The following is a 21,701-nucleotide window of genomic DNA, read 5'->3' as shown; positions in this document are numbered from 1 at the left end:
CCACCCCAGTATTCTTGCCTGGAAAATCCCATGGACAGAGGAACTTGGTGGGCTACCGTCCATGAGGTCGCAAGAGTCGAACATGACTTAGCAACTAAATCACCAGTTACTATTAATCCGAGCAATGCATGCCTTCTACTATTTAAATAGTTCCCTAATTCATAGCAAGTTACTTTTTATTTTATTGTTTAATTTTTAATTGGAGGATAGTTGCTTTACAGTGTTGTGTTGATTTCTACTGAAGAACCCAAATCGGCCGTAAGTGTGTATGTATGTGTGTATCCCCTTCATCTTGAGCCTCTCTCGCTCTGCCCCACAACAAGTTACTTTTTTGAAAAAATAAATTCAAGGTCAAGTGTTTACCGCAACCATAGTTTACTGACAATTGCTGTAAGTTGTTTTCTTGAGAGAGAAACTGTTTACAAGACGGCGTGGACCCTGATGGCTCTCTTAGGGGAGGTTTCAGACTGTAAATCCTGGCACTCTTGGCGCTGATTATGCAGAAGGACATGATGGTTTTATATTTTTGCACTTGGATGTTCTCTTAACGGTCCAGTCCATCATGTCTGTCACTAGGTTGTTACCTCGATAGCTTACAGACACCCCTCTTCGTTTTCTCTCTTACGACTTCCTGCCCACTTAACTTGGGCTGCAGAGGGGCATCGTCACTCCTTAGACCGGCAGTCCTCGGATTACCAGTGTCACGTGTGTACTCACCCACACTGTGTCTGACGCGTTTTCTTCTCTTAACACTGGTACCTAAAAGTGTCTGGCACATAACAGGTGCTCAAAAAATATTTGCTGTATAAGGATTCATTTAGCATTTCCCCCCTTCTCCTTGCCCTAATCCTTTGATGGCAACAACAGTAATAGTACTTTGCAACAACACTGATTCTCCGTGGGTGATCTTTATAGGATTATGTTATTTCTTCCTCGGTTTTAGAGGTCAGAGTAAGAGCTCTACAAAATACTTGGTGGCTACATTTAACACTGATTCTGTTTTATTCTATAATAAATTGTTCAGCTACAGAAAGAAAAAGGCAAGAATACTGTAAGAACATAAGATTAAATTAAACATAGAGTTGGAGGAGGAATTCCTTGGTGGACTTGCCGCTTCCACTGCAGGGGTCCCAGGTTCAGTCCTTGGTTGGGGAGCTAAGATCTGGCAAACTGTTTGGCAGGGCCAAAAAAATATGTGTGTATATGTAGAGCGAGCAAGCAGGAGAGAGTTAGGAGTCCCTGCCTTGTGCATAGGCCCTGTATACTTCTTTCTCTCACTTTCCCTCACGCTCTCACTTTATTTTAGACAGCTTGAGGTATGATTGACATATAGCAAACTGCACATATTTAAAGGTTGCAGTTTGCTAAGTTTCAAAACCTGAAATCATCATCACAGTCAAGATAGTGACCATGTCCATCCCCCCCTAAAAATATTTTCACATCCCTTGGCAATCCATCCATCCTCCCCCTTTCCACTCGCCCTTCCCCAGGTGACGCTGGTCTGCTTTCTGTCTTGATGAATGTGCATCTTCTCGAGTATTACATAAATGGAGTCCTACAGTCTGTGTTCCTTTTGGTTTGGCTTCTTGCATTCAGCATAACTATTTTGAGGTTCACCCAGATTGTTGCATATTCACTCCTTTTTATTGCTGAGCGGCGTTCCATTGTATGTATATACCATTTATTTATCCAGCTCTACTATTTACTAGCTCTGGAGTAGAAAATGGGACCCCACTCCAGTATTCTTGGCTGGAAATTTCCGTGGGCAGAGGAGCCTGGTGGACTATAGTCCGTGGGGCCGCAAAGAATTAGACAGGACTGAGTGACTGAGCATGCGCACACACCCCCCCCCATTTACTAGCCTTGTGACCTTCATCGGCTTAATTTCTATAAGTCTTAATTTCCTAATTTGTAAAATTTGGGAGAGTTATCACCTACATCATAGGGTCATTGTGAATTAATTAAGATTTATGTAAAACTCATACTAAGATGCCAGGCACATAGAAGGAGCCCAACAGGGGATGACTGCTGCTGTTTGCTGATACATTAACTCGGTGTTTTTGGACTCAGTCAGCCTTGAAACTCCTTTTTCACTTAATGCCTTATAATATCCTAGTACTGTGGTCACTTCCTTTGACACGAGATGGTTTACTGTTGATGTTTAAGCTTAATTTGCAAGTCATGCTTTCAAATGGGTGCCATTACCCTTGAAAGTAGTTTTCTGAACTGCCAGTGTAGTGTCTCACACGAAGCCATCAGTCTCTAGAGTAACAATTCAGTGTATATAAAAATGATCTTGTTAAAATGTACGCCTCCAGACCACATTTCCGGAGTCTGAATCTTACATTCTGGTAGAGCTTGGGAATCTCCATCTTGAACGAGTTCCCCGTGGATGGCTTTTTTGGTACCTCTAGACTACATTTTGAGAAGCATTGCTGGAGAAGTTAACGGCCTACAAAATTCTTAATGTGTGATGGCAGATGTCACAGCATCTATGCTGACAGCTCTCAGTGTTTTGAGGAGTTGCTGAATGCCCATTTTCCCAAGTGTTATTCTTTGCTTTCCTCTTGATTCAGCAAATATTTACTGAGCAACTGGTATGTGCCAGGCATTGAGCTGGTTGCTAGGGGAAAAAAAAAAAAAAAAACATAAATAAGGCTGGATCCCTATCCTTATAGAATGTCTTGACAGCAAAGAAACCCTGGCACATAGGCACTCTACATTTCAGCTACAGTTTTAAAGGTTGTTTGGGGAGTTTGTTTGGTGGTGTTGTTTTATTTATACATTTCTAGCTCCCAGATAGCTTTGACTGTTTTTGGTAGTAGTGGTGGTTGACTTTGGTTAATCATCATCACATTAAAAAAAAAAAAAAAATTAGCTTGGGCTTCCCTGGTGGCTCAGTGGTAAAGAATCCGCCTGCCAGTTCGGGGGACACAGGTTCGATCCTTGGTCCGGGAAGATCCCACATGCTGCAGAGCGTGTAACCCTGTACGCCGCACACTCGGTAGTGTGTGCTCCAGAGCCCAGGAGTTGCAACTCCTGAAGCCTGTGCACCCTAGAGCCCATGTTCCACAAGAGAAGTCACTGTAATGAAAAGCCCACACACCACAGCTGGAGAGTGGCCCCTGCTCGTCACAACTAGAGAAAAGCCCACTCAGCAACAAAGAGCCAACACAGCCAAAAATAAATTAATAAAATTATATAAAAAGAGATAGCTCAATGTTAAAAATAATTTACACTTAGATGTGTAATTTTGAGGCCTCTTAAGGCTTATAGTGATATTCTGATTGAGATGGACTAGTCGGTTCCTTTTTTTTTCCCCTAAAAAACGGATATGAGATAGGCAGTTGGCCTGGATTGAGTTAAGGAGGACACATGAGCCAGTGTCCTGACTGTTTTATTTCCTGAGATGAGTGATGAAAGGTGGCAAAGCCAATGCCTGAGCAGCGATTGCAGCAACATGAGAAGAGGCTGGGCGGCTTGAATTGTGTGAAACCAAAGCCAAAACTGATTACGGAGAAATCTCTGGGGTGTTGGGATGGAACAGTGTCTTCCGCTTGTCTTCATCTCAGTGTAGTATCTCTGACCCATTAGAAAAAGCAGGTACTGACCTAAAGGGCTTTCTGGCTGAGCTGAGTAAAAGAAAAGTGTGAAAGTGTTAGTTGCTCAGTTGTGTCTGACGCTTTGCGACCTCAGGGACTGTAGCCCCCCAGGCTCCTCTGTCTATGGGATTTCCCAGGCAAGAATACTGGAGTGGTAGCTATTTCCTTCTCCAGGGGATCTTCCCAAACAAGGGATCAAACCTCCGTCTCCTGCAAGGCAGGCAGATTCTTTACCACCTGGAACCACCAGAAACTTATACTTTTTTTCAGCTTTTATGCTAAAACTTTTAATTTATTCCTAGCCATGGCCCTGCTTTTTAAATCATTGTGTATATAGCAAAGTGAGTCTGACTAGAATAAGGAGATATCTCTTTCCACTATTGATTTCCTTGCTGTTTGATCTACTTTTCACCTAAAGTTCTAGAAAGACTTCCCAAACCAAAGGCCTGGTAGCATCCTTTTTTCCTTCACCTTTGTTTCAAAGGCAAATAACATTGAAGGCTCTTATGTGAACCTGATGTTTTCAACTGTGTCATGACCTCAAGGGTTTGTTAAGAAGTGCAGGTCTGTGTTTTGTGGGCTGTGCTCACTGACAAAGTAGGGTAACTTTCTTGAGAAGTGAAGGGGTAGGATTCACTTTACAGATCTATGAGAGATAAACAAGTTGGTTTTTCAAGTCTCTTCTAATTATCAAGTCTAAGATATGCAGCTATAGCTCAAAGGGCTGGTGGTCTTATGGGAAGGGAATTTCATTCAGTTGAACAAACATTTATTAAGCACCTATTGTATACTGGTCTCCGCACTAATCATTGAGACCAGGAGGAATGGTATAGATTGTCTGGAGGCTAACCAGTGTTCCATCTGATGTTGATTCTAAGAAGTCCAGTAAAATCCAGTGAAATGGATTTGGTTACACTCAAAGTCTGGAAGATGAACCTCGCAAAAGAGGCGCCAGGAGCCGGCGTTTCATCCTGGTATTCTGCTCACCAGCCATGCAACCTTGGGCCAGTTACTGTGCCTCTCTGACTCTCCTTTAGGTGGTCGTGGTAGCGCCTGCAGGGTCTGGCGTGGGGGGTGAAGTAGACGGCACGTATGCACAGCGTCTGGGGTGGCGCTGAGCTGTCGTGGTCCGTCTCGTTGTCACCCTTGTCTGGCCCTCAGCGTTCAGGGAAGGTATGAGCAAACAAGAGCGTGGTGTGACCCAGACAAGTCCAAAGGCCGTAGGCGGGCAGTTGGGAAAATAAGTAAATGCCATTAAAAGATCTGAGTGTAAAGGAAAGATGGAGTCATTTTTTTCACAGACAACAGAGGGAAAGAAAACTGTTCCGTCTTGAAATATATTGACCCATATTTCACTCATGGATAAAAGTACTTTGAGTATTTGTGTGACCATGAATTGGTACGAATTTATTGAAGTACTTTTAACTCTAAGAATCAAAGGGGTTCTAAATGTCTGGTTGAAGAATAAAAGTCTGTTTTGGTTCATTTCCCTAAAGTTCTGTTCCGTGATAGCAATCAGTGAGTTCCAGCCTGTTGCAATATGTGACACCCTTCTGTTTAGGCAGATTCCCTATTTCCAGAAAAGGGCTTACTCCGCTGTGGAGCCCCAGGCAGCCTAGGGCGCTGATGGAGCTAACAGTTAACTGCGCTGGCTCTGATGCAGATCCGCAGTAGGTTCTGGAAGAAAGAGCAGGGCGCAGGGCCGTCCCGGCAGCTGATTGCTCACTCCTGGCCCTTTCATCAGCCCAGCCCCGCTTCTCTTCCCAGATGGCCACCCTGGTGTCACTGCTGAGCAATGAAGTTAACAAATGTTTTAATTTCACTGCTGAGCAGTTCGGCAGAGGAGGAGACGGCGGTGAGGATAATGAGCAGCACATCAGATCCCACCGTTGATGAAAGCTCCCCTCCCCACCGGCTCAAATGATAATGCAGACAAATTGGATACTGAGAGTGGCGGACCTGGGATATCCGGAGAGCTTCGGTGAACGAAAAGTGGCCTAGGATACAATGAGATAGCTGTAGACTGTTATCTACTAAGTGCACAAGACGGTCGGAGGGAGGGAGGGAGGGAGGAAATGGAAAATAAAGAGGAAGAAGCAAGTTTAAAACTAAGGGTATGAGCAATCATGGGTCTTTAGGAGATACCTATTCCCATGGTCCTACGTTGAACGGATTTCTCTTAAATTTTAGCAGCTTTAAAGAACAGGCATCTATGCTCTCACGGTTTTTGGGGGTCAGAAATCCAGGCACAGTTCAGCTGAGTCCCTGGCTCAGTGTCCCTCACGGAGCTGCACTCAGGGTGTGAGCCTGGGCTGCAGACACGCCAAGGCTCAGCTGGGGACGTCTCTTCCTAAGCTCACTCATCTGTTTGTTGGCCAGGGACTGACTTCCTTGCCACGAGGGCCTCTCTCTTGGGCCCCTCCTAGCATGGCAGCTTGCATCCTCTAGAGCAAAGACGCTGAGAGAGTCCACACAGGGGTGAGATGGCAGCCACGGTGACTCAGCCTCACACTTGCCGGCCCGCTACCTGTCCCCTATTCTTTTTCTTAGAAGCGAGTCACGAGGCTCAGCCCAAGGGCGTGAAAACCTGGAGGCGGGCATGCTAGGAGCTGTTTCACAGGCTGCCTGCCGCAGGTCCCTACTGCTGTCAAAGAAGAGGCATTCTAAGGAGACTATAGGCCAACTGCTGAAAGCCAGAAAGCCCGAATAAATGAGACCAAAGAGAATTAGGCGTTCAACTGATATCTTTATCTTATTTATTATTTTTAAAATAGAGACAAAACGATTTATCTTTTGTTCATGAAAGTTACTTATTCCAGTAAAAGCTTAGTGTGGATTATGTATTTTATCTCTGTTTACTTTTGGAGATGGCCGAAAAACATAGGAACCTTTTTTTTTTTTTTTTTTAAGTTAGCTTTATACAGTCCTTTCTGATCAGGAAACAAGCTCGAGCAAACTCAAGAAACACAGAGTCTGACTCATTTATAATCCTGTTTATTTGGGAGGCAAGGAGATCAAGTCTCTCTAAACAATAATTTTAAACATGTAATTACTGTCAGAATATGTAATAACTGGGTGAACTTTGCAAGTGTACATATTCATGAGATCCTTTTGTGTTGTGTATATTGCTGTGAGTGTGTGTGTGTCTAGAAAACCTTAGATTTTTGTTCTCTAAAGACTCTCCTTAGAAAACTATTTTCTTTTGTAGTATCAATACTAAAAAGCATCAGAGGTAGGTTGTAGTTTTGCCAAGTAGGAATATAAAGATTATATATAATGCTATCCACATGAAGTTAAGTTTTGATTACCAGATTTTTCATTACTGCTGAGATAGAAATATTAATTCTGCCTTCCAGTTGGCCTTCCTCCCATCTGCATGAGACACTCAGTTGAATGCTAACATTGTTTATCTTCCCCCTGGAGTTGTTGGCATTTTAGTGCTCTAGGTTTAAACAGTCATGGAGGTGAGTTGGGTGTTAGGCATGTGGTGCTGAGACCCCTGGAGGATCAGGTACATCCCACAGACACTGTGACTCTTGATTGAAACAGAGTTCAGGATGAGCATGCTGGTTTTCAGGGCTGTCTTCATAAAGCGACGTGTGTGAGAGCTTTTCAAAAGGAGAGTGTATAAGGGAGAAAAAACAGAGTTGAGACCAGTCTCAGGGACTGCTTTTGGTTACCGATTTGAAAGAAGAGCCATCGAGGAAGGCAGAGAAAGAGTGGCCAGAAAGGCACTGGACTTTGGACTTCCCTGGTGGCCCAGGCGGTAAAGCGTCTGCCTGCAATGAGGGAGACCCGGGTTCGATCCCTGGGTTGGGAAGATCCTCTGGAGAAGGATATGGCAACCCACTTCAGTATTCTTGCCTGGAAAACCCCATGGACAGAGGAACCTGGTAGGCTACAGTCCACGGGGTCGCAAAGAGTCGGACACAACTGAGAGACTTCACTTCAGTTCAGAAAGGCAAGTTCTTACCAAAACACTTCCGTGTCAGGAAGTCAGAGAATTGTGTTGCAGAAGCGATAATACCATCAAGTGTCATAGAAAGGTCATGTCAGCAGGGACCATACTGTTGAGGGCCTGCTTGTCCAATCCAGGGAGCATGGGATCCCTGACTCGTCTCTTTCTGGGCACTTGTGTTCCGCAGACCATAATGGGATGCCTTGAGGGTGAAGGACAATCAGCATTTCAGAGAATCCTGGATAAAGTAAGAAGTGAGAGCCTGGGTGTTCAGACCGTTGTGTCCCTGTTGCGGCTGTACCAGGATTCCAATCCTGCAGTCAAGACAGCACTGTCAGACAGAAAGCTGGAGGCTGTAGAAGCAGTGCAGCCAAAAGGTAGGAGAAACCCCATCCACCTGAGTGACTGCGTTTTGTTCTGGGAAGATGCTACAAAGCTTGCTCGAGTGATCCCATTTTTTTCAGTGGTTTAGTTATTATTAAGTGATTTGCACATAAATTTCTACCTATAGTTCCAGAGGCTGCGTGTTAACATATACAAACTGAATTTGAGTCTTCATTTCTGCCCCCTAGTTAGCTAAATCTGACACCTTGAAGTTGCAGAATATCATCCGTGTTCTCCTGCCCTTCAGAAGCCACACGTCCAGATCAGTGTTTGGCGTGCCCAGGGTGGACTGGTTGCTGACAGCACGTAAGGGCTGAGCTTTTTCTCGTTTGGGCACAAAGCGGTGGCCTTGCCACGCAGACGCTAACCTCTGCTGGCTCGACTGCTTTGTGTTTCGACAGATAAATGAAGCACTTTCCCTTTCATAGAAGAGTTTAAACGGAATGATAAAGTATTTTCCTCTCCAAAAAGAGATTCTGCGTTCGGGTGCTCAGAATAGGCTGAGAATCACTTTACTATTCTGTTAGATCTCTCTTGACAAACCACACTGTCATTTTCTTCAAATTGACTAGCTTCTCTTGTCTGTCTCCAGCTCTTTCTCCCCCAGGGAGCACAGAGGAGGGAAAGACCTTGTCTGTTCTGTTACTGGAACACAAAGAGGACCTGATCCGGTGTGTAACACAGCTGAGACCCATTTTGGAGTTCCTGGAAACAGTGGAGGAGGAATTCCTGCCTGGCTCTGAGAAAAGGGTAACTGTCCAGTGTCTCTTGCTCCCTCCTGAACTCATGTGACACTTATTTTTAAGCCTCTCTTGTGGCACAGAGCACCTTTCCCCTTGCAGTATTTCTTCACATGCTACACGGAAAGCGCCTTGAAGCTCGGGTTCTTACTTCATGCCTCCTGTATCCCCTGCATCCTTAGATGCACGGACGGATGGCTCTCCCTGCTCTGACTCTGTAAGATTCTGACTCTGTAACTCTTGCCCCCAAAAAAGTTAGATGTGTGTGTGTTTAGGCGCATTTCTAATTATTATGACACTTTTTACAGAAATGATAACACTGTTCATCTTTAGTGATGAAGTCACTAAAGTAAGTAGTCACTTCCTAAAGTAAGTAAGTACTAAAGTAAAGAAGTCACAATTGGGAAAGTAAGCAGAGAGGAAAAAACCTAAACCTCCCAGCATCTCGGCACTCAGAGATCGTCACTGCTAACATTTTGGAGCCTGTGCTCCCACTTTCCTCGTCTAAATCACCCTGGGACGGGAGTATCACATAGTTTTGTGAGTTTATTTTTTAATTGGATATATTGTGCATGTATTTCCATACCTGCAGTATGGATTATGGTAGCTGTATTCTGTTCTAATGGCTGTACCATGATTCTTTAATGCTTTCCTGTTGGGCATTCTTTTCTTATTTTTTGCTTATTCCAGTATTTTGCTATCATAAATGATGCTGCAGGGATCATTTTGCACATAGATCTTTGCATACATCTCAGGTTATTTTCTCAGAGGAATTTCTAAGAAGTGAGAATTTGGAAGAGAGAGTGTCAAGTTTTCCAAGTGTTTGATATATATTGCCAAATTGCCCTTCAGGAAGGTTGTACCAATTTACTCTCCCTCCAGCCAGCTGCTAAAGTCCTCATAAAACTGCTAGCATGACTTCTCAAGCCAACTAGATAACTGTATTTGTTGGTGTTATGGATTTCAACTTTGTGCTAAAAATATTTTGATATTGGGAAGGAAGAAATAGGGAGATAGAACTTTCGTGCCATCAAACTGTGGGAAGTGGTTTAACTGTTCAGGAGAGAAAATGTTTACGAACCATGGGTGTGATGGCTGAGTATTGGACTCACAGTGAGGGAATGGATCCTAGATTTTCTTATTCTTGATGATATTGCGTTGCCATTTTTTTCATATAAAATGGGAAAACTTTTCATCTCAAAATTGTATTTTTAAAATTATATTTTTAAAAATTTAACTCCTTTGAACTTCTTGAGAAAGATGATATACTCACAGGATAAGATTAAACCCCTATTTTCTCCTTAGACTTGAGATTAAGTGTAATTTTAGGCATTCAGTTTAAGTGAGCTGCTTCTAGCTCTAGAGGTACCCCGTCCTTGTTTAGTGATTTCATTCAGTTACTCATTCAGACCTTTTCCTTATTAGCTAGATTGAATGTGTCCTCTGAACTGCTTCATTATCTTGGTGAAATAGCCCTTATAGGAAGAGCCCAGACTCAGCCTCGTTCCCCGCAGCCCGGCAGACCCCACCGTCATTTTCCTCTGTCACTTTCGGTTTGCTTGACAGAAAGGGCTGAAGCAGAAGAACTTAAATTAGTTGTAAATCACAAAAGCACTTCTTAGGACTGGGGTTCCACCAGAGCTTCATTAAGCTACTCTTTCTCACGAAAATTGGAGGAGCATAATAAGGCAGGAGTGCAGAGAGGGATGTCGAGCGCATAGGCACAGTGTTTTCATACCATCTGGAGCGTGCCGTCTCGGGCCTTTGGAACTTTCTCTCCTCTGGCATGATGCTAATCACAAGTACCACAGTCTGTAAACATACCTTGGGTGCTGTAAGAAGTGGTAAATAGGCATTTCTTTACTTCAGGATTGGAAACAGATACAGAAATAGTAATTACTATAGCTGCCACTTATTTATTGCTTTCTGTGTGCCAAGCAGTGTGCTGAGGACCTTTTAAGCCTTACTAAATTCTACCCTTGTAGTAACTTTATGGGGGGAAAAAAGTGAAAGTGAAGTTGCTCAGTTGTGTCCGACTCTTTGCGACCCCATGGACTATAGCCTACCAGGCTCCTCCACCCGTAGGATTTTCCAGGCGAGAGAACTGGAGTGGGTTGCCATTTCCTCTATTACCCTAATTTAAAGATGGAGAAACAGAAGCTTTAGAAGTGTGAGCAGTGCACCCAAAGGCACGGTTGCCTGGGCCAGCACTGGAACCCAGACTTCTGAACACAGCACATCTGGGACTTCCCTGGTGGTCCAGGGGTTAGCATTTCACCTTCCAGTGAAGGGGTGCTGGTTCGATACCTGCTTGGGGAGCTAAGATCCTACATGCCCCGTGGCCAAGAAACCAAAGCATAAAACAGAAACAAGATTGTAGCAAATTCAATAAAGACTTTAAAAATGGTCCACATTTTTAAAAAAAAAGATCTTTTAATGAATAAGTGAACAAAGCACATGTCTTAACCCCTGTGCATCTTGGTTCCTATTAATATTGGTAACCAGTGTCATTTACTAGCAATCACTTGTCCTAGGAGTTAGGCTTAGCTCTACAAATGGGAACTTCATTTTAGAGAATCCGCATAACAACTGTGCAAGAGTTGGTATTGTTATTTTCCTTTGCAGATGAGGAGATTAAGGTTTAAAGACTTAAATAACTTGCCCAAGGTCACAGAGGCCATACATTTTAGAACTTGGTTTCAAACTAGGCCTGTCTGGCTTAGCAGTTCCTTCTCACTCTTAACAGTATCCACCTGCTTCATTTTGGATCAGGTTATCGCTTAGGATCTGAGAGGTAACGTGGAAATCAGAATAGCTTTTAGGTATAAGTCCTTATTTTAAATTATGTCTCATTTAGTTGATAGAAATCTGATATGTATGAGACATGCATATTTTAAGGAAATATACATACTTTAAGGAAAGAGAATGACTGTGTTCTGTATGGACAAGAAATATGACAACTTAATTTATTAATATATATACATGCCTTTAATAGATATAATACTCCTTTTACATATATAAAACCAATTTGGTTTTATACCTGATTTTATTATTTTTTAAATGGGAGTAATTTGAGAGTGGCATCCTCTGACATGCAACAATGACTGATCTGCCTAACTCTTTCCCCTGAGAGCTGGCTTTTTCCCAAGGGAAGCCTCAGGATTCAGTTACTGTGAACCTATAGACTACATGTACTGAAATAATCCCCAGAGTTATCCACAAGAACCAAGTTATATAGAGTGAGTTGCAGCCCATGAAGAATTAGTTCTACTATAATAGGAAAATAGCTATAAAGTAACTAACTGTCAGGGATTTGACTTTTCAACCTTTGGAGTCCTGTGCCCTGTTGACTCAGAGAACCCTCTAGCATGCCAGGGAAGAACCAGTGGGTAGAACTGTGGGCTGATAGCTGGAACTGGTATCTGTGGCCACTGGGGAGGAGAGGGGTAATGAGGAACGCACAGGGAAAATAATCTGAAAGTGCACTTTGAATCTGGTTGTTTTGGAGACCACAGACAAACGGAGTATCTGGATATTCAAATTGCTGTATCAATAAAGGAAGGAAAATAATAGCGTTGCCCTGAACTCGCAACTTCTGGCCACTTTTTGGATAAAATGGGAAAACACTGTAACCGTATTTATTAATTGCTGGTCGATTTCTCAATCTTAGTGTCTGAACAGACTCAATCTAAAGCTTTGATGTAAACTGCTCGCTCTGTCACATAGGCCTAGCGTAAGAATATTTTCGCAAAATGCAGTGAGGTAAAGAATATGCACAGACCTGAAGTTGAAAGAGAAAGATTTTCATAGAACTGTTTGTTTGGAGAATGCTTTGGATTTTATTGAAACAGAATAAGGAAGAGACTGTGACAGCTAGCTCTAGAGATGAGCAGAGAAGACTTGGAGACGGGGCAGTTGGTAATGCAGTCTTGCTGGGCTTTCCAGTGGTGTGTCAGATACTCTCAGAATTGCCAGTAACTGGTGTCGGGTTGATTGCTCGCCACTGCAGGTGATTCTGAATTGCTGTGAGGGCAGCACGCCCAAGGAGACGATAGAAAAGTTGTTGCACAGGATGTCTGAAGAGAAGACCCTGAGTGCTGAGAGTCTGGTAAAACTGCTGCAGGCTGTGAAGATGACGTTCCCAGACTTGGGCCTTCTGCTGGAGAATTTGCAGAAATTAGCCACTTTGCCGAGCACCACAGGTATAAGTTAATTATTGACTCTCTGGACTGGGATCACTGTTACAGAAAGTGATAACTAAAAACTCCCCATCTGGCTTCTCACTGGGGAGATAAGACAGTGTTAGGAAAGGCCATTGTGAAAGAGAAACTTGCTGTCTCCCATCAGTGATTCTCAGCGTTTCTGGAGTTAGGATTGGAAATCGGAGAATTTCTCCTCCATTAAACTCCCCTGTGATGTGCCCCTGGTTCAGGGTTTACGAAAGTACAGCTTTCCTGGGGCTGGACGCCTGTGGAGCAGAGGGGCTCACAAACATGAGCAGCAGGAGCTCACTTCCTGACGCCCTCACGCCCACTGGAGTGCCATCTGCTTCCAGCAGTGCCCAGAGTGGACCACCCCTCCTGTCCAGTCAGTTTGGGTTAATGGGTCCACATCACATCCCTTAGAAAAACAACCCAGCTCTAGCCAATCCCACTCCCACCCCACTCCCCCCACCCACCCCATCCCAGAGCATTTGAAACTGAGGTGGGTTTCAGAAAAAGGTATTTGGGAAGTGAGACAACATTTTTACTAGCTGATAGAAATAACATATCCTTCTACAAACCTGAACTGTTCAAAAAATAAAGAAGGAAAGAACCTCAAATCCCACTTGGTTATGTCAGTGTTAGCACATTCTGTCACATTAGTTTTACAGTGTTGAGATACTCTACTACATTTTATCATTTCCCCCACTTAACAGTGTAACCTAAACATTCTCCAGATTTCAGAACACTCCCTAGAGTTCTGGATTTGTTTTTTAAGGCTGCATAGTTTCCACCATCAGGATACATAGGCTGTTTTGCTTGTGCCCGTATCCGGGGGCACGTGTAGCCTATCAGTGAAGTCTCTCACGATTCCCAGGGTTTGCATCCTGCCTTCTTTGGTAGCTGTGTGACCCTGAGTAAGTGACGTAACCCTTCTGATCCTCATTCTTTCCTCCATGAGACAGGGGTAAGAATGGTACCTGCTCCTTCGTTTTCATGGCCACTATGCGATAGGATGTAAACACTGAGCACAGAGCTCAGCACAGATTTTGTCCTTGTCTAGTCGCCAAGTCGTGTCAGACTCTTTGTAACCCCATGGACTGCAGCTTGCCAGGCTTCCCTGTCCCTCACCATGTCCCGGAGTTTGCCCAAGTTCATGTCCGTTGAGTCGGTGATGCCATCCAACCATCTCATCCTCTGTTGCCCTCGTCTCCTTCTGCCAGCGTCAGGGTCTTTTCCAATGAGTTAGCTGTTTGCTATCAGGTGGCCAAAGTATTGGAGCTTCAGCTTCAGCATCAGTCCTTCCAAAGAGTATTCAGGGTTGATTTCCTTTAAGGTTGACTGATTGGATCTCCTTGCTTTCCAAAGGACTCTCAAGAGTCTTCTCCAACACCACAGTTTGAACACGTCAGTTCATCAGCGCTCCACCTTCTTTATGGTCCAGTTCTCACACCCGTACATGGCTACTGGAAAAACCATAGGCTTCACTATACACAGGATAGGCACTCAGTAAATGTTAGTTATCTTCTTCATCGTCGTCATCTCAAGCTTCTTAGTGGCAAGTATCTTTCTTTAATTGGAGGGTAATTGCTTCCCAGCGTTGTCCTGGTTTTGCCAACACGGGCCAGCCATAGGTATACGTAGTGGCAGAAATCTGTGTACGCAGATTTTTTTTTTTTTGCCTTCAGATCATTTCTTAAGGCTAGATTCCCAGAAGTGGAGTTACTGGGCCAGAGAGGAGACTAAATTTTTAAATATCTGCAGAGCTAAAGGGAATGCCTGATAGTTTTGATTTTTCTTTGCTTTCAAATAAATATGACCTCTTGAAAGAGAGCCACTAACAGATTGGCTCCGAGGGCATCTAAACAGAAGGATGGGTCAGCTTCGCTACTGCACTCGCGACTCGTGCATGCCTGTACTTGGGATCACCACGTGGATGCTTTACCTCGGGCTTGATGGATAATATCCCTTGAATCTGTACATCTGAATCTCTTACAAGTGCAGCCTTCTAATTACCCCCCTGTTGAGCAATCACTAGCTTCTCCCACTGGGCGCTAACTTTCAAAGTGCTGGTGGGTTTCGTGGCCCTGCAGCAGTGAGTGATTAAGTGTAGCCCAGAGGAGACGTGAGCACATGTGTGTGAGGCCCCATGCCAGGAGCTGCAGTTGTGCTCCAAAGGAGGCCACGCTCCCACACCGATCTGCTCCTCCACCCGCATTTGTAACTCCCCTCACGTCACCTGGAAGAAGCCCTTAAGGAGGCTTTGTCGCATCAAACATTGTTGTTTTGCTAATATCCTTACAGCCCAAGCAAACCCTGATGATTATGGGATTGAACTATTGAGACGGTATCATGAGAACCTCTCTGAGATTTTCACAGACAACCAGGTGTTACTAAGAATGATCCCACACGTGAAGAGTATAGTCCCTGGAGAAAAAGAGGTAAGAGAGAAGGAGGAAGGGTGGGCATAATGAGACAGAAGGGAAAAGATGAACATATATATATTTTTTTTGTTTAATATATATTCTATATAAGCACCACAGCCATGTTGAGAAATGATAGGCTAGGAAGTCAGCAGAGAAGGAGAAATAGAAGGCGATTCCATTGCTAAGGCAGAGTGACAAGTAGGGTAGTTGTAATGTCTGCAATGATGTGAGGAAGGGCTTTCCAAAGAAGGAATGGAAACCCTTCTCATGCATCAACATCTCTCAGGTTGAAGGAGGTGAAGGATGTTTAAAAACTCCCCAGAAATATGTTCACTGTGACTCAACTCCCAGACTCGCAGTTCTGTAGCTGGACCGCCAGCTAGAAAGTGCCTCACGTGTGTGTTTGTGCTGCGTCCTGAAGGTCATGGAGAAGCTCGTGAGATAGAAAGTGCCTCACGTGTGTGTTTGTGCTGCGTCCTGAAGGTCATGGAGAAGCTCGTGAGACGTGCTGCTGGTTCTCGTGCTGTCCATGCTCTGATGTCAGCAGTTCTAGAGAAGCACACGGTGTCTGCAGCGGCCATCTGGCAACTGCTTCTGGTGGCTCAGGAGACGAAGCCCTGCCCATTGAGTCTGCTCATGGAGGAGATACGAAGGGAGCCCGGCGCTAACGCTTTCTTCCGGGCAGGTAGGGTGCCAGGGACCCTGTGCTCGCTTTGCCCCTCCAGAGGTTATTGTCAGTCTTGCCAGAAAATAGAGCTCTCTTTCAGTCTTGCACATCCCAACCCATAGAAGTAAGGACTGGCAGTTTTGTTCAAGGAAATGGGAGTTTGTAAACCTTTTAAAGTAAAATATGGGCAGTTATTCTACAGTTCTATTAATAATATCATTTCTCCAGTGCTGTTTGGCATTCCCCCCGGCCCCTGCCAAGGTGGGAGCCAGATAAAATAGATTCTCATGCTGAAGAATTGAGTTGAGAAAAGGTGAAAGGGAAAAATGGAGCTCAGAGTTCTGCTCATGAGTTTTCAATCCTTCTCTGTTCAGTGATGACCCCAGAAAGTGCTGCCTTCGAGACCATCCTGAGGTATCACCGGTCGATCCTAGAGGCCATCCAGCAAACGGCTCAGCTCAAGTGCCTGGCCTCAGAGGAGGAGCGGCTGGCGGAGACTGCGAAGGAGGTGCGCTGGGGATGACAACGCAGCTTCCAGGGGAGTCTCCTAGGGGAGGAGCCAGCTCCGGTTCAGCGACTGCTGTGGGCGGCCCCGGGGCCAAACGGCATCTGGCATGCTTTCGCTCTTTTAATCCTCCCCACTCTGCGTGGCGGGTGGTGTCACCCACATCTTACAGATAAGGGACCTGGAGCTCCGAGGGGTCAGTGGCAGATCGAGGATGTGCCAGCCGGTCAGAGAAGCAGCCAGGATTGGAACGCGGGTTCAAGTGACTCAGATGCAGAGTCTGTTCGTCTGAACCTAGGAAAACTCAGAGGGAACCATGATATTCTCCTGTCACACGTTCTAAGAAGCAACTTTTTTCAGAGGAAGAAAAGTAAAATTGGTCTTATTACACGCTCTATTCTGGCTTCTAGAAAGAGCCAAAATAAACATAGAAAGAACAAAGCTTTTGCCCATATGGGGTAGCAAATAGTGCCAACTCATTTTCTGTAAGGCTTCTCGCAATGTGGCCAGCGTCCCAGAAAAACCAGGTGGGGATGGCGGGGGGAATTCACGGATGTTCATCCCAGGATCATGTGCATCTCGAGTGCGAAAGCATCATAAAGGAACATGAAATTTAGCTACAGATTCACCTGTGGTGCTTTTTGCTCCAGATGGGCGTGGCTGTGGTGTGTAGAAGGGCGGTTTCTAACCCTCTACACAGGTGACAGCCCCACCTTGGTCTGGCTCTCAGATGGGCAGAAGATGGCACACGTTTCTGTGGGGCTTCAGAGGAGAGATGCATCTGCTAGACTCTCCAGCATGCCTCGCACTTCAGAGATGGGGCTTCTGCCGTTGATCAGTTTTAGCCTCACTAATTGGTCTCATGCCTGCCTCCAGGGACATCAGGTTTATTTAGATAGACTTGAAAAGAGCAGAAATAAAATATCCCCCAAAATGAAAATTCCATTTGGCCATCTGCGGATGGTTTAGTTTTATTTCTCAGCATACCGATTCTTTCTGCTGATAGCTCTAACATTCTGAGAGGGTGGCTTTGAAATAATATTCTTGGCCTCTTTAAAGCCCCTATTTGAACCTTCTTTAAAAAGCTGAGTTTCTTTATGAAAGAAAATGATGTTTAAAAGGGTACATCTAAGTATCTAAAAATGTGAAGCCTGCACTGATCATGCAGAATTGCTTCCCGACACTGAGACCGTTATATACAATGAAAAATTATCTCAATCTTCGAGACAGAAATGCCAGCAGCCATGTCCTATAGCTCTCCCCAAGCATTTGATACTGAGATCTAGAAAAGTTCTTTATGAGACTCCTGCTTTCTGAGAAGATTTCTCGTAGAAAATCCTCAACGATTCCTTGCTTGCACCTTTGTATTTGCACAGTGGTCTTCACATGTGTCTCCTTGTTTAAATTTTGTGAATTTCCCTGCGCTTGGAGAAAAGGGGGGGCCCTCCGCTATATGTATAGCGAGAAACGTGTTATTTATTATAGATGGGGCAATGCCTCTCTGAAATTAGCTTTGTTTTCTAAGTTGAAAACCATAGAAAAAATCTGCTGATGTTAACCACAAACCTTGGTCTCGTGGTATTCATTTAGATTCTGAGCAGCTCCTCTGAGACAGCCAGCCCCGAAGCTTCCCTGGGAGCACTGCTGAGCAGAGCTGCGGAAAAATCCATCTCAGCCACTGAAATATGTCAGCTTCTGTGCAGCATCCACAGATCCTCCCCAGGCCTGCAGCCCGTCATGCGGGAGTTAGCGTGCGCTGGTAAGAAACGGCTGGTGGGGTCCTGTTAGGCCCCAGCTTGTCTCCTTGTTGGAGAGAAGAGGCAGCAGTTCATAGAAGAGTTCATCCATCACTACCTTATTTATTTTGTGTGCTCGCGAATACTTAGAGATATCATAGACCACAGATGTGATTTGTGTTTGTCAGAGAGAAGAGATGATGATGATATTTCATTAGAGTTTGATGAGGGTCCTAAGTAGTTTCCAGTCTCCCCCAAAGAAGGAAAGTTAGAAAGCAAAGTAGAAGCCAGGAGAATTCCCAGAGCCATGCGATCTCTCTCTCCTGCACAGGTTTCCTTACTCAGGAAAAGGGAGAGAAGGAAAGGTGGACAGTGAGTGGTAAATTTTACTCTGAAGGCAAGGACAAAGCAGGTGAAAAGCCAGCTGGAGAAGACTGCCAGCCTGGAAACCAGGACAGTCAAGGCGAGACGGCTGCCTTGCCCGAACAACAGGAGAAAGACGCGTCCACCTCCCCAGACTCTGCCAAGAAGAGCTTCGTCTGTAAGGCCTGCGACAAGAGCTTCCACTTCTACTGCCGCCTCAAGGTGCACACGAAGCGCTGCCGGGTGGCCAGGAGCAGGCAGGTGCAGTGTACGGAGTGTAACGAGACCAAGGACTCCAAGAAGGAGCTGGAGAAGCATCAGCTGGAGGCCCACGGCGCAGGTGGAGAGCCCAGCATCCCCAAGAAGAAGAAGAAGAGGCTCCCAGTGACGTGTGACCTCTGCGGACGGGAATTTGCTCATGCCTCAGGTATGTTCAGGAAGGCGTGGTCACGGAGGATGATAATTCAAACACAGTGAGTCCCCTACATACGAACGACTCCTGTTCTGAGAGCGCGTGCATTAAGTCCAGCCCAGTTAGCCTAGGTGCCCCGCTAACAGGATCAGCTGTGTAGTACTGTATTATAATGGGTTTATAATACTTCTCACAAAAACAGTACATAAAAAACAAACACAGAAAACCTTTTAAATCTTACAGTACAGTACCTTGAAAAATACAGTGGTCCAGTTCAGCAGCTGGCATACAGGGGCACGTTCGCATCTTTGAAAGTTCGCAACCCGAAGATTCATACGTAAGGCACTTACTGTGTTGTAGTTTGGATTCCAGGCCTTGCCTCCAGGATACGGGAAGGACTATGTAAGTGCTTAGAAAATAAAGCAGAGGCAGGGGACTGTTTTGAGAAGAGCAGGAGCTTGGGAATCGGCATCCTGAGCTTTCATTTCCCCCTCTGTCAAATAGGTACCCTGATTAACACCCATTGTTTTGGACGTTATGACGATTTAGGGCTTCCCTGGTGGCTCAGCTGGTAAAGAATCTGCCTGCAATGCGGGAGACCTGGGTTTATTCCCTGCATTGGGAAGATCCCCTGGAAAAGGGAAAGGCTCCCAACTCCAGTATTCTGGCCTGGAAAATCCCACGGACTGTACAGTCCCATGGGGTCGCAAAGAGTCAGACGTGACTGAGCGACATTTCGCTTTCATGAAGATTTGAGACAATGTAGCTGAGACATCTGGTGCAGTGCCTTCAGCAGAGTTAGTGCTCAGTAAACTGTGGCTGTTGTTATTCATAACGATAGCCAGCTCTTTCTTACCTGATACTCTGGTTTCCAAGTATCGCTGGTTTCTGGAGAGTAAACAAGCGTCCTAGAAACCAGCAGAAGTAGATTGTTTTCCCTTGCCTAAGACCTAATGAAACAGAAAAGTGAGTTCATGCCGTGCTCTCTCTCGAGGCCTGGCCTGGCAGTGCTCAGGTGTGTCTTCCTGCTGGATTCATAGCTCTGATCACTCGTATCTCCGGTCCCTGGCACGGCTTCCCTAGGCATGCAGTATCACAAACTGACGGAGCATTTTGACGAGAAGCCATTCTCCTGTGAAGAGTGTGGGGCAAAGTTTGCGGCCAATTCCACCCTGAAGAACCACCTTCGCCTTCACACGGGGGACCGGCCGTTCATGTGCAAGCACTGCCTGATGACCTTCACCCAGGCCTCTGCCCTGGCCTACCACACCAAGAAGAAGCACTCAGAAGGTAAGGCGTGGAGGACGTCTTCATTCTTCCTGCAAGCATTAAGTGTGAGCTGCCTAGAAACCCACTGGAAATTAGGCATGATAAAAAGTCTCAGGTAGATCAAAAGCAGACAGAATCTCTAGGCCCACAGACGATGGGAAAACCTTTGTGCACAGACATGTAAGATGCTTATGGTGAGAGTCTAAAGAGTGGCCAGCTGACATAATATGGTGACTTACGGTTACAGAATTTACATAAAGCCAGGAATCCCATGGGCTTCGAGGTGGAGGTCAAGCATAAGAAAACTGTGGTTGAGCACACGCTGTGGATCAGGCAGTGGCGGGTGCTAAGTGTCTTACCTGGAATCCCTGTGAGCACGGAGCTGATGGTCTCGAGTGTCTCTAGCGACAGAGACCTCAGTGGTGTGAGGTGGAATAAAATCATTACAGGGACACACGGAAGGCGGGTGTAAGGGCTTCTAGTCCAGTGGGAAGGGAGGAGGTGTGTGGTCAGGAAAGGCTTCCCAGAGGAGGCTGCGCATCTTTTGGAGCAGATACACATGAGCACAGATGCCGCCATCATCTCCCCTGGATCACTGTTGTCGCGTCCTAACTGGTCTCCGCCTCTCGCCCCCTTTCTCTGGGCAGCTTTCTCTGTGCTCAACGCGCAGGCCCAAGTGAGCCTCTGAAGGCTAAACCGTAGCAGGTCACTTCTCTGCTCAAAGCCCCACAAAGGTATATCACCTCAGTTAGTGTGAACTCTGAAGGTAGCCTGCTAGTCTCCTGATCAAGCCCCCTGATGCCCCTCCAACCTTATCCCTCACTGCTTGCCCTGGCTCGCCCTGTTCCACCTGTTGCAGTCTCCCTGCGAGGCCTCTGACCGGCGGGGCACCTCCTGCTGACCTGTGCTCTGGCTGTTCCTCTGCTTGGAAGGCCTTCCCTTCAGACGCCTCCAGGCTTCACTTCGTCCCCACCTGCAAGTCCTCGCGCATGCCTCACCTTTACCGTGAGGCCTCTCCTGCCCTCCCTGTGTGAAGTCTCAGCACTCCAGCCCCCCTGCGCTGGTCTTCTCCATCGAGCTTACCATAGGGTCAGTCTGTCATCTCCCGTCTTAATTTATTTTGTTTATAGTTGATTTTCCCCCTGTTAGAATGCAAGCTGCACGAGGGTAGAGCACTCAGTCTTTTTTTCCCCTCCTTCCGCTGTATCTGTGGAACTTAGAATAGTGCTCAGCGAGAGGAGGCCCTCAATAAACATTTACAGAGTGAATGAGTTTCTTGAGCATCATTCCAGGCACTAGAGATAGTGCAACTATACACACCCTCGTGGAACTTACCTTCCAGTGGGTAAAACTGACCGTATATCAATGCCTAATATAAAGTCAGATAGTAGCCATTTCAGTGAGGGAAAATAAAGCCAAGCAAGCAGTAGCGGTGGG

At 45.6% G+C, this 21,701-nt stretch overlaps 1 protein-coding gene across 9 annotated transcripts in view; it reads left to right on the top strand.

Annotated features, from left to right (window-relative positions):
• ZBTB40 (zinc finger and BTB domain containing 40) overlaps positions 1-21,701 on the top strand; it is a 78,332-nt gene that overhangs the window by 43,358 nt on the left and 13,273 nt on the right. For 7 of the 9 annotated variants that reach the window (XM_005203212.5, XM_005203210.5, XM_024975817.2 and 4 more), the window contains 9 exons: positions 7,748-7,937; positions 8,537-8,694; positions 12,694-12,886; positions 15,191-15,327; positions 15,796-15,997; positions 16,354-16,487; positions 18,075-18,243; positions 18,552-19,010; positions 20,079-20,285. In XM_005203212.5, coding sequence (XP_005203269.1) covers positions 7,748-7,937; positions 8,537-8,694; positions 12,694-12,886; positions 15,191-15,327; positions 15,796-15,997; positions 16,354-16,487; positions 18,075-18,243; positions 18,552-19,010; positions 20,079-20,285 — 1,849 coding nt within the window. The remainder of the gene's footprint in view (positions 1-7,747; positions 7,938-8,536; positions 8,695-12,693; positions 12,887-15,190; positions 15,328-15,795; positions 15,998-16,353; positions 16,488-18,074; positions 18,244-18,551; positions 19,011-20,078; positions 20,286-21,701) is intronic. The other 2 variants (NM_001206061.1, XM_059875365.1) reach the window with 2 other exon arrangements.

The sequence above is a fragment of the Bos taurus genome, chromosome 2 (assembly GCF_002263795.3).
Source record: "Bos taurus isolate L1 Dominette 01449 registration number 42190680 breed Hereford chromosome 2, ARS-UCD2.0, whole genome shotgun sequence".
Classification (NCBI taxonomy): Eukaryota; Metazoa; Chordata; class Mammalia; order Artiodactyla; family Bovidae; genus Bos; species Bos taurus.
The sequence above is the reverse complement of the archived record's forward strand: the minus strand, read 5'-3'. Positions and strand labels throughout refer to the sequence as shown.